At 37.0% G+C, this 13550-nt stretch overlaps 1 protein-coding gene across 4 annotated transcripts in view; it reads left to right on the forward strand.

Moving 5' to 3' along the window:
* LOC114642857 (homeobox-containing protein 1) overlaps window positions 1–10957 on the forward strand; it is a 373283-nt gene extending 362326 nt beyond the window's left edge. For 3 of the 4 annotated variants that reach the window (XM_051919335.1, XM_051919336.1, XM_051919338.1), the window contains exon 9: window positions 9173–10957. In XM_051919335.1, coding sequence (XP_051775295.1) covers window positions 9173–9310 — 138 coding nt within the window. In that variant the 3' untranslated portion in view covers window positions 9311–10957. The remainder of the gene's footprint in view (window positions 1–9172) is intronic. The other variant, XM_051919339.1, reaches the window with a different exon arrangement.
* Window positions 10958–13550: the final 2593 nt, after the last annotated feature.

A 13550-nucleotide genomic window follows, 5' to 3' on the forward strand; every position in this document is an offset into this window, starting at 1 on the left:
GGTTCAGGGTCCTACTGCCAGTCCATCAGCGCCCATAGAACTCCCTGCTGAACCCCACTCACTTCTCTCTCAGCCAATCTGTCGGCATCAACAGGGAGACTCTGCACAACGGCACTCCCCCTACTCTCTCCATAGCTTTAAGGAACACCCTTCTCTAGCCCCACACTCGAGTACAGGCCTGCCACTCACTTCAATGGGTGATACTCTTGACCACCTGCCCCCTTTCCTCATGACACGGGCTCCTCGCTGTAACCTCCATTCCCTGTTTCTCTCCTCCTGTTTCTTTGATCTGATTCTGTTTTTGTTCTCCTGATTGGGTGCAAGTGTCATCTGCCAACTCCAAGATGTGATTGAGGCACTTGACTGATCCTCTCACATTTATATATGAATGCGCAATCAGCCAAGCACCTCAATCAACCCCAGAGTAGTGCTGGCATGCGCACACCTGTTCAGAGCCTGCACGCTTCAGGCCTCAATTATTTATTTAAAACTGGGCTTTGCTACAGACCTCTTCTCATAAGTGTTTGTTTCAGTTGCATGGTGACCTAAGTATGATATTTTGTCTCATTTGTTTAGCTGGGTTCTCCTTATCTACTTTTAGGACTTGTGTGAAAATCTGTTTTTCAATCTTATTTATGCAGGAATTTGATAAATTCTGAAGGATTCACTAACTTTCAAACACCACTGTAAATGTGTACTATATGATGTACGGTTTTGAAGAAAAATGAGCGTTGAATGAAAACATGTTTGCAAGCCACTGCATCTCCCGTTACAGGATTTCTCCATTTCATCGACAATGTTAACATTCAGAGAGAATCCCTGCATGCTCAAGACATATTTATTCCAACTTTAATTCTGAAACAGCATTTAGTTCAGTCCATTAACAGGGTAAATTAGTAAATTTCTATATTTATCTTATTTTCCTTCATATTAGCCTGTCTCACTGAGATTGCACAAGTGGTGGGTGATCCAGCTGAGGGTAGGGAAAGCTGCAGAAATCTGTGGTATCCGGGGTGAACTTCTCCAGGCTGCTGGTAAGGCTGTCTTCCCAGCATTGCAAGCAATCTTTGCTTCCATTTGGGAGACTAGCGTCATCCCAACTGACTGGAAAACAAGACTTGTTGTCCCTATCTAGAAAGAGAAGGATGATCACCTGGATTGCGGCAACTACAGGGGGATAACACTGCTCTTGGTGCCAGGTAAGGTCCTTGCTAGGGTCATCCTCAATAGGATCCGTGATCACTTGCTCACCTACCAGCGACCGGAGTAGTCTGGTTTTACCCCTAAGAAGTATACCATCGACCGCATCCTGGCACTGAGGGTTCTCTTGGAGTGCAAACACGAATATCATCAGAGTTTCTTTGCAGCCTTTGTCAATTTTTGTAAAGCGTTCAATTCAGTTGATCAAGCTGCCCTGTGGGACATCCTGAGACTTCACAGGATCCGCTAGAGGCTGCTGGATATCATGGCCGGCCTGTACACTGGTACTGTGTGTGCTGTGTAGAGTGGAGGCAGAACCTCTGTGTTTTTCCTAGTTGATTCTGGGGTTGTCAGGGGTGTGTTCTTGCTCATACTCTGTTCAGTGCTTGCATGGACTGGGTGTTGGGCAAGGTCATGGGGTCCAGCGGCTGTGGGGCATCTGTTGGTGATGAAAGATTCACTGATGTTGACTTTGCTGACAATGCTGTGATCTTCGCGGAGTCAATGGACGCTCTGATCTGGGCATTCGAGCAACTGAGCAAGGAGTCTAGGTGTCTGGGCTTGCGAACGTCCTGGATAAAAACCAAGATTCAGGTGTTTAACACTAGAATTACCAGAGCCTACTAAAAAACTCGTAGATTCGTCCCACCTTAAATCGCTTTGCACCTCTCCATCAGCGTCTTTTGTCCTGTAAATATGTCGATAAGCAGCAAGCAGCCTGCTATCACATCCCCCACCGCCTCACAGTTTTCTCAGTTCAAGTCTGTTTACCTGCGTGTCAGTTGCTTGGAGTCGTATAGAGTGAGAAGTCAAGCAAAATTACACCGTTTATAAATACTATATCGTTATTTGGAACACATGCAGCTCACTTCTCAAAACGGACTCGTCCGGGATCGAGCCCGTGAAGTTTTGATTACCAGTCAACAGCTGATGCCGTTGCGCCACCGAAGCGGTCGTAGCAAATCCGTGTCAATGTTGCATCCTAACGCGGGTTCTTTTTCTGCAGTTATATTCTTGAATAGAAGCACACTTGTTCTGTTATATTTGTTCCTTTTGTGAAGTGTTTATTTGATATTTGGAATTCAGGCTTAACACATTATACACTTCATGTCTACATTTTGTCAGTTATTACTAAAACATGAAAAACGTTTGTCTTAACGATGTGTTTACTGTACATAGATTGTTGTAGACACGGAACACACATGAAATGCATGTGTTCCAAATAACAATATAGTATTTATAAAAGGTGTCATTTTGCTTGACTTCTCACTCTATACAACTCCAAGCAACTGACACGCAGGTAAACAGATTTGAGCTGAGAAAACTGTGAGGCGGTGGGGAATGTGATAGCAGGCTGCTTGCTGCTTATCGACACATTTACAGGACAAAAGACGCTGATGGAGAGGTGCGAAGCGATTTAATGTGGGACGGATCTATGAGTTTTCTCGTAGGCTCTGGTAATTCTAGTGTTAATGATCTCTTAGGCTACCCCTTCTACAGTGTGTTTGTCTGCGGAGATAAGGTCGACCTTGACAAGAAGTTTACTTACCAAAACAGTGACATTCATGTTTCTGGTGACTCTTCCTATGAAGTCAGTAGATGGATTGGGAGAGCATGGGGGGGTCATGAGGTTGCTGGAAAGGGGTGTGTGTCACTCCCAATATCTATGCAAAAGGACGGAGGTAACCACTGCTCCAACTGTGGTCATTTTTGCTGTTGTTTAAAGAATGGAGATAAATGCCATCAACTCAGAGAGGGAGAGGCAAGTTCATTGTACCACGTGAACGTGACTGAAAGAATAAAACTGAATAAAAAAAAAAGTTACCTTTTACAAGTAGCAAAAAGTTGCAATGGGTGTTACAGACTCAAATCAAATATATGTTTTTACTATATCATAGTAATAATAATAGCAGCTTACTAGTCAAAATGGAAAATGCGGGAAAGACGCGGGATCAAACCCGTAACCTCTTGATTTAGAGGCAGTTGTTCTTACCTCTAAACCCACCCATGCAACTGATGAACGGACTTAGGTTTTACATACCGACAACAACATGTAAATTGAATAATTCCTTTTTTTTTGGTTATATTCTTGAATAAAGGTGTACTTGTTTTGTTATACCTTTTGTGAAAGTGTTTATTTGATATTTGGACTTCAGTTTCACACATTAATTTTTACTATAACATGAAAAAAAAAATCTGTTTTACTTATGTGTTCAGTTGTAGACACTGAACACACATGAAATGTTTGCATTCCAAATAATGAGATATTATTTACTCTATACTATTCAAGGCACCTCACACCCAGATAAGCAGACTTGAAGTGGGAGAACTTCGGCAGCTTCGGTGGGATGGGGATGGGATCACAGGCTGCTTGCTGTTTGTGCTGATTGAAACATTTTCAAAACAAAGACACTGATGGAGAGGTGGCAAAGAAATTTATGGTGGCCCAGGATTTCAAAACACTTTTAAACCTGACCCACAACTCTGCAACTGTTTCCACACTTAAAAGCCTGTCCCAGTTTATCTGTTTTTGGCTTTGCTACATCTTTTACAGTTTGCTGTACTAAATTTAAATGTACCTGTTTTAGATTTTGAATATGCACCTAAAGGTCCAATCACAGATAACGCCTGAATTGTATCTGGATTAAGGCAGGATACTAAATCAAGACAGATCTCCCCCTCCTCATTGCTGTTTTAACATACTGTTAAAAAAAACAGTCATGGATTGCTTCCATAAACTCCTGTTCTTGTGCTCTGCATTCCAGTTCTTGTGTTCTGTACTGTATATGCCACCACAAAAGTTTATGATAGTAGAAGACAGAATCTAGAATAAGTTGTATCTCCACAACACCAACCTGTATTGTCACGACTTCCATATGGGCTGTGAGTTCTAGTTGCCATGTAGTAGCACTGGGGATGGCAACTATACACAAATGCCCAAAGGAAATACATAAATAATTTGTATCTAGATTTGTTGCCATTTTAAGTACAAAAACAGTCCATATTTCAAAACTAAATAAAGAAATAGATTCCACATATCTATAAACCCACAAACAAAAAAAAATGCAAGTACATGAAATAAACTTGGAAAAGTTTTAAAACTTTCAACCCCAGAATAGCCATTGGGCATGGACGTGATCACTGTACACTCAGGAACAATTCTCTGGACCGTAGTAATTCACTGTCTAGTGAAAACAAATTGCCCAGGAACCATGACAATGAGAATCCAAAATTTTCCATATCTCAAATTATACATCTCCAACCACTTCAACAGTTGGAGGAGCAATATATCTCTGACTATAATGGTTTTTATAAACCAGTTTTGGCCTAAAGGTGGGGAGGATTTTAAAATTTTATGGAAAAGTCAGTAAGAGGACCAATAGATTTTATTGGTGGTGGTCTGATGTAATGAAGGCCAGCTAATGAGACAGAATTCTCCTTCAGATGTCCAGTGTAGTGAGCCACACCTTCTGCATAACCCTATTTTCAGCAACATGACATTGTATGCTATCCGCAAATCTTTCAGCAGAGGTCTCAGCTATCTTCAGATTCTTTCAAACCCTTTCTCACACATCCTATAACCTAGTTATTTACTCAGTCAAACTAGGCATGAATGAATCCACTGAAGGCAGAATCAATAGCAAATGTTTATACCCATAAAGGCATTCAAAGATTAAAACTGAATAAAAATATTGTTCAAATTCAGTTTTATTCTAGAATCCAAGAAAAAAGCAATAAAAAAATTGTTCAAATGACAAAATTACATCTTGATGTGAATGTCCACATGAGAGGAAAAGTAACATCCACCATAGACATTGCAGTGTCTGTTTGTTCAACAAGACACCAAGACGAAATGATTGAGCTACGTTTGTATTTCTGCTTTTATCCCTTCAGCTGCAACTTTTACAAGAACCATAAATTAGCACAGGATGTTACAAACTCATGTCAAATGTTTTTATTATTTAATAATAATAATAGCAGCTCACTACTCAAATCTCTCAATGCAAGAACAATACAAGATTCGAACCCATGACCTTGAGGTTAATAAGCGGTAGCTTTACCCTTGCACCATCTGAGACAGAATAGTTTTATTGCTGTGACAACTGGTTGAAAATGAAAAGCGCAAACATACACGTATGCAAACATCTTTTACTTTGTGCCGTCTGATAGCTGGGCTTCAGCAACATGTCAATTTGAGCAATTTCTTTTTCTTCAATTTTATTCTTGAGTAAAAGCATACTAATTTTGTTACACTTTTTGTGAAAGTGTTAATTGGATATTTTGGGTTCAGTCTTCACACATCCTTCACTCCATCCATCCATCCATCCTCTTCCGCTTATCCGAGGTCGGGTCGCGGGGGCAGCAGCTTGAGCAGAGATGCCCAGACTTCCCTCTCCCCGGCCACTTCTTCTAGCTCTTCCGGGAGAATCCCAAGACGTTCCCAGGCCAGCCGAGAGACATAGTCCCTCCAGCATGTCCTGGGTCTTCCCCGGGAGACCCCGGGAGGCGTCCAGGAGGCATCCTGATCAGATGCCCAAGCCACCTCATCTGACTCCTCTCGAAGCGGAGGAGCAGTGGCTCTAATCTGAGCCCCTCCCGGATGACTGAGCTTCTCACCCTATCTTTAAGGGAAAGCCCAGACACCCTGTGGAGGAAACTCATTTCAGCCGCTTGTATTCGCGATCTCGTTCTTTCGGTCACTACCCATAGCTCATGACCATAGGTGAGGGTAGGAACATAGATCGACTGGTAAATTGAGATCTTCGCCTTGCGGCTCAGCTCCTTTTTCACCACGACAGACCGATGCAGAGCCCGCATTACTGCGGATGCCGCACTGATCCGCCTGTCGATCTCACGCTCCATTCTTCCCTCACTCGTGAACAAGACCCCGAGATACTTGAACTCCTCCACTTGGGGCAGGATCTCGCTCCCAACCCTGAGAGGGCACTCCACCCTTTTCCGGCTGAGGACCATGGTCTCGGATTTGGAGGTGCTGATTCCCATCCCAGCCGCTTCACACTCGGCTGCGAACCGATCCAGAGAGAGCTGAAGATCACGGCCTGATGAAGCAAACAGGACAACATCATCTACAAAAAGCAGTGACCCAATCCTGAGTCCACCAAACCGGACCCCCTCAACGCCCTGGCTGCGCCTAGAAATTCTGTCCATAAAAGTTATGAACAGAATCGGTGACAAAGGGCAGCCCTGGCGGAGTCCAACTCTCACTGGAAACGGGTTCGACTTACTGCCGGCAATGCGGACCAAGCTCTGGCACCGATCGTACAGGGACCGAACAGCCCTTATCAGGGGGTCTGGTACCCCATACTCTCGGAGTACCCCCCCACAGGATTCCCCGAGGGACACGGTCGAATGCCTTTTCCAAGTCCACAAAACACTTCATGTCAACGTTATACTGTAATATATGAAAACAGTTTTCTATCGTTATTTCTTTAACATATGAAAACATTTTCTGTTTTAGCCATGTGTTCAGCATTTCTTGCCTCGCATTTCCTCTGTCATTCTGTATTTACACAGATCTTTGTAGACAAGGAACACGCATGAAATGTATATATTTCAAATCACATGATTTCATTACCTATATAATTTGTTATAAACACATCACCAGATAAATAGTTCAGCACAGACTTGAGCTGTGAGGATTGCAGCAGTGCAATGCCTTCATCTGACTGAATTGGATTGGTGGGGGTGTAGCAGAATGCGTTTTACTAAACAAAAGTGGGCTATTAGTGCAGTAATAAGGAGCTACAAGCTTCTTGGCATATGTCTGGAAAATTTAAGGAGGTCAGGGACAACAAAAAAATCGTAAGCTTCAGGGATTCTAATGTTAAAAGCTGAATTTTACAGTACATTCCAGTAAAATATAAAATATTTTAAATATTTCAAATATAAAAGGTAGTTTTCCAATCTGACTGAAAAGAGTATCATAACTTTTTTATAAAGAGATACTATTTGACATCACTTCCGTTGATGTCAGGTGAAGTCGAGTTATCTTTATATATGATCTGGAATGTGATTGATTAAATCTTAACACAGTTGCAGTTGCCTTAGTAAATAGTGGCACACATGCAATGTACATTTATTGTTAGTCACTTAAATATGAAGTGGAAACAGCCTAATATTATATATCTTCATTTTAGTCTTTATATCAGCCAAACCTGAAATATGAATATAAGTGTGCAGACATTTGACTTTCACTATATATTTATTTGCATATATCCATTTCATATAATCCTTGAGGTATTTATTATTTGTATTTTGTTCATCTATTTAAATGTATGTCTTTGGGTTACTACATAAAAGAATATTTTGAAATCTTTCTAGCTCCAAATAATAACAGAGAATGTGGTTGGATTTATTATGTAGAAATCTTGTCCAAGCACACATTTGCAGCTGTCCTACAGGGTCATATGATTTACAAAACCAGTTGTCTTTTGAATGTGTACCATTTAATTATTATTTTTGCATGTGCACACTTGAGTAAAAATATTAAGAGCAAAAAAAAACTTTTTATTGTATGATTCTAAGAAGGTTTTAGTAAACTATTCCTCTTACAGTTGCATTTAATTATCACTGTTTATTCAGTTGTTTAAGTAAAAATATATAATGTTTTTGACACAAGCTAACTGTGATTACAACTCCTCCCAAGATCACAGTTTGCAGTGTACTTTAATGCAGATTAAAATCAATTTCTTTGCTGGAATGCTGTAAAGATCTGAGGCTAGGCCTATGGCTGGTAACAATAATTTTGCCTATCTATGCTCAGAATTCCCTTTGCAAAGCCAAGGAGGTTAACCTGATCAAAATGTCATCTCTTTCTTCACATTACATTGTCACATTAGTCACATTGATAGATTTTTTTATTAAATAACAGAAAAAACAATGATGACTGCTGTAGGCTCCTGACTTAATATAAGTCACTGTCAGTTTAATGTTTAATCTCCATCTTTTAGTATGTTTAACATATTTCACACTTCAGAAAATGTTTTCTTATCTCGGACGAATTATTTTATAGTTGTGAGATATAAAGTATTCAACCTTAAGAACTTCAAAATATGCATTTATATAATCACCAAGAAATAAATTAAATACAGTGTTAGAAATGTGTTTACAGTATGAAGAATTTCAAATATAATTACATATAATATTTTGATTAATGCACACTGTGCATCTTTTCTGTGTAATGAAAACCAGAAGCACAGTGCAGTCAAGCTTTTTTGAAAAAAAACAATTCTGTGCACTGGTTTTATCCAAGATAATTACATAAAAAACAGACATAAATACTAGGATTAAGTAATGGGAAAATAATTTAAACTGTTAAATGAATTTGTCATCCTTAGAAATCTCTTGCAACTTTGAAAATCAGGGTAAAATTACTGTTCTTAATGTAACATTTTCTGTGTGTTTTTATCAAAAAAATTAATTTTGGTATATATGAAGTATGCATAATAAACCATATTGTTTAGTGTTATCATTCTTGCACTATGTTACATCTAATCATGCAATTAAAGATAATTAAATCCATTGTACATTGGATAGAAAAGCTACTGACCAGTTTCATTCTGGTAATTTTTATATTTAAAAAAAATGCAACAGTCTGTTAAAATGTATTGACTTGCCATATATTGGCAGGCCCCAATCTCACAATGTTCTAAATGCAGTATTTACAAATTAAATAGGAAATTTTGTTTTGTTTTTCTTTTCTTTTTGTTTAGTTAGGTATCATAACTAAATAATGAATAATTATTATTATTGGTGCTGAATGTTTTTCATACAGCATGCGCTTTCTCATACAGAATGGTTCTGTATGATTCTCCTGTTATAATTTAAAAGAGAAATTAATATTCACAATATTACTGGGAACATTTGTAGTCCTATTCCATGTTACAGTTGTAAATGAAAGTTACTTGTATTTTTTTCTTAAATCTTTCTAAAATCTTCTTTTTCATGGCAGGATGACAACACAAGCCACAGTGATCATCAGGACCCTATCTCCCTGGCCGTAGAAATGGCCGCAGTCAATCACACCATATTAGCTCTAGCAAGACAAGGTGCAGGAGAGATCAAGACAGAGGTGCTGGATGATGACTGAGATACTATGAATGTGGTGCTTCACTGAAATAATTCTGGCAACTTATCTTTTTTGAATACATGGTTTATTTTTTACATTTTTTAAGAGGCATCTGTACTTTTTCCATACCATTAAATGTCTGTTGTTACACATTATAAATTATTTTTTTTAACTGTTAACAAATCAGTCAGTCATAAATGATGTAGCCCTACAAGTAAATTTCAGTCCTGCTCCCAGATTTGAGCAACCTTTGATAATCTGAAAAAAATGTTTATAAAACTAATTGCATTTCACATAAGTCAGTCATTTTATTAGTCTGTTATGTCTTCTGTAGTAAATGCTTGCATAACCAGTCAGCTAAACAGATTCTTTATACTGTATACTGAATTTAAACTTTAAGTTATACTATAGTAATTTTACATTATTAAAAGTTTCTTCAGCAGTATTTTAATGATGTGATTTAATAATAGAAATATTTTAATGTCACTTAAAAGTGAGTTGTAGGAAAGAAATATCACTGCCCATGTTGCTAAAATAATGTACAGTGACAGCATAATGCATTTTGAGTAATTCTGTCTTAAAAAAGACCAGTTCTTCTCTACTAGACTCCAGTGATTTGAGATCCTGGTATAGTTTGGTAGATACTCATAGTAGTTTCGAATCAACTGCAGGCCTGATGAAATATGTTAAGAAAATCTGTTTATAATGTTGTTGCCATAGAAAATAGGGTCTAGCAGCATACACAGACCCGTATCTTAAATGCCATCACTGTCCTTTGGATTCTGTCATAGTCGAAGCTGGCTTCAGCATATAACTTCCAACAGCATAGTCAGCATATGCGCATATGACTTTACCAGTGATTGATTGCTCACCAGAATGGTTAAGATTAGTGTTCATCTAGAGGTAGTCCATAACATTATTATGTCACAGTATACATATTTTTGTTTCTGGATATGAATGCTTTTCTTTATTATGTTGTGTTTTAAAAGAAAACTTTAGGCTTACCACTGCTTTAGGGTTGCTTGAGAAAAGTATAATGTTGTTTTAGAGTTCCAAAAAATTCAGCTCAACTTGCTGGCTTGAAACTCTCAGAGAGAGAAATGGGGCAGCTTCCAACATGAGAGTATATGAAGGCTGAAAAATACTTGTTATTGAAATTCATAATACTATAACCATGCATTTGATTTTATGTTGAAGTCATATTAACAAAATGGAGTTCACAAGCCAAATGGAGAGGGCAGTTTTAATGTGAACAGTAAAAGCAAAACGTTTTATATTAACTTTATTATTAAGTATAATAAATCTAATTTCTGATTCTGACATATATAGTATGTGAGTAATAACTTGAATATAATACACTACCTCCAATTCTTGTCAAAATAATGAATGCTAAATAATTAAAGTGAAAAGCAATCAGTAATTAATAACCCTTAATACTTCAAAACTACACATTTACACCAAAGTCTTTTATCATGTAAACATTTGCTGTATTGTGTCTCAATCTAAAATATTGCTGAAATGACAAGATTATGGAGCAGCTGTGCAAAATGTATTACATACAACAAGCTCCTGCTATTTATATACATTATGCATGATTTTTTTCCCAAGGGAAAAACAAGTCAGAAATGTATCACTGTATTTGAATAAAATATGTTGTGTTCAAACTCATTTTTATTTGACCATTCATTATTTGTATTGTTACACTAACTAGTGTTAAATATCCGGATTTAAGAATTTTATATAATTCAATGTTATTTATAAGCTGCTCACGATAACTGTTTAGACTTCCTTGTGTATCAGCTCTTTTCATTGTCATGGTAAAATTTCATTGTTTTTAGGGAATTATGAATTTTAAATTCCATGATAACGTTGATCTAAATGAAGAGTTTGACCAAATCTTTCTTTGTGTTTTTTTTGTTTTGTTATGATAGTCAGTCCATTTAGGTCAGTTTGTTCCTGTACTGTGAATGACTTTAAAATAATTACAGAAAATAATTACAATCTTAACCTTGCCTATCCATCCTCCTGCTGCCATTATTTACCATGTCATAAACAAAAACATGCACATTTTTTATGGATGACCTTAATCATCTCCAGGCCAACTGTAAGTTTTTCATCTGAGAAGATTACTTATCATGATGTTTTCTTTTCCATTTCTGTTGTAGCCGTATATTAGTGCATGAAAATCTGCTGGCTGAACTTTAAATGTTAGTTCTAGTACCAATCAGGCCTTTTAGATTCTGTGAGATGTTTGCTTCTTCTGACATAAAGAAAAAAAAACCAAAACGTTTTCCTTCAAATATGATAAAAAATATCTGACCATGTTTCCCAGAACTAAAATATGATTTGACATATATTTAATCTTAGCTCTCTTTTTTTTTGACATTGAGTAAAATTTTAGATCTGTTGCATTCTCACAGAAGGCACAGAGTTTATTGTGGATGTGGTCACAGAGCTGAAATGTGCAAAATTTAGTGGGAGGGAAATTACCGAAATAGACAGGCCACTGAGTTGCATCAATACTGTATATCTACTAGCATTTTAGTCTTAATCTGTTATTCATATAGAAATCAGCGCTCATTGTAGCCTATGTGTTTGTTATAAAAGCAAAATGATAAAGAAGCATTATATTATGGTTTAAGTAAAGCTATTCAACAGTCTCTCATTTAGACAATAGGCTAAAGTGGCTGTTTGGTCATTTTATTGCATCTTATCCACACAATTTTGGTGTGTCATCCAAATAAAAAAGTAATAAAGAATATTACTCATAGAAACACTCAATTCTTTCATGTGATCGTGGTAGAATAACAATCACTGTTTTTCTTTACATAAGAAAAAACACAGCCAGCTGTGCCATGGAAAGTGAAGAAATAGATCAGCTTAATTATTGTAACCAGACAGGAAGTTTATAATCTACAAGTAAAACAGAGAATGTATCTGTCAAATAGCCTTGGTGTAGTTTTTTATTTGCCATTGTATAACTCTTAGTGGTTCCACACAGTAATAGAGCACAGAAATATCCTGCTGTTCCTGTCTGCATGGCTATTAGCGCCAATCAGTCAGTCTTTCTTTCATTGTTTGCTATTTTATGCCAAATATTAACTTCTAAGCTTATTTCACCATCATGAAAAGAACATTGAGTAGTGGTAAAGAAAGATGACATTTTTTTAAACAGATCTCTCATTACAATACAGAAGTCACATAGTTTAGTTCAACATCAAAAAAACATATGTATGATAAGTTTTGTTTTGTATAAGAAAAATAAAATGATAGAAAAAATATTATAGATACATAAATATGAAATATAACAAACAAGTGGAGAAAAATCAAACTACATGAACTTTCTTGATTTCATTGTTAATCCTAAAAACCTTGGACTCTTTAAAGTATGCTTACTACCATGCAATATTTATTCCATACACCAGACTGCCAGTTTAGTTTATTATATTCCTGTAATGTTTTTATTTTCCCTTTCTGTGCATGTTTTTCCACTTTTGCAAATCAACAGTTTCTCAGATGTGCTGTCTAAGTAAATCTTTCTTCTTTCATAGCAAAACAAGGCAATACTACTATTAAGTAACACACATTGTGTATGAAAACATGGTATTTGATGTAGAATTCTGTTTGATACTTAGGAAGGAAACATGTAGCATGACCATCATGTGTCACCATGTTAAGTATATCTTTGCCAGCATTCAGTCTTTCGTTTCTAAAATAAAATTTAATGTTAAAATAATGAAAAAGCTAAAAGTATGTAATCCTTCGTAAGGTCCTGGAGAGGCCAACAATTAATATACTGTAATTGAATATTTTCCCCTGACCTAGAATAGAGCCAAAAATATAAATGTGCTTCACACTGAAAATTAAATTAGCTGAAAGTTATAAAAGTACTTTTGCCTGAAACCAAAACTGAGATCCTTTCACAGTTCAGTTCTGAGAAAAGAAAATTAAACAGCACTTTAACATGTATAATAATAAAAATGAGACATGTCCCTTTGCATGCCTGAGAAATGAATGACAAATATATAGTCTGAAATAAGTCTAGTGCTCCGAAGAGTCTGCTTTTCACATCACCCCAATCAGCCACAACATTAGAACTACATACCTGATATAGTGTAGGTCTTCCTCGTGCAGCCAAATCAGCTCTGACCCTTCAGAGCATGGAATTCTCAAGAGTTCTGAAGGTGTCCTGTGGTATCTGACACCAATGAATTAACAGCAAATTCTTTTAAATAATTTGTAAGTTGCGAGGAAGGGCTTC

The sequence above is a fragment of the Erpetoichthys calabaricus genome, chromosome 15, assembly GCF_900747795.2.
Source record: "Erpetoichthys calabaricus chromosome 15, fErpCal1.3, whole genome shotgun sequence".
NCBI classification, from domain to species: Eukaryota; Metazoa; Chordata; class Cladistia; order Polypteriformes; family Polypteridae; genus Erpetoichthys; species Erpetoichthys calabaricus.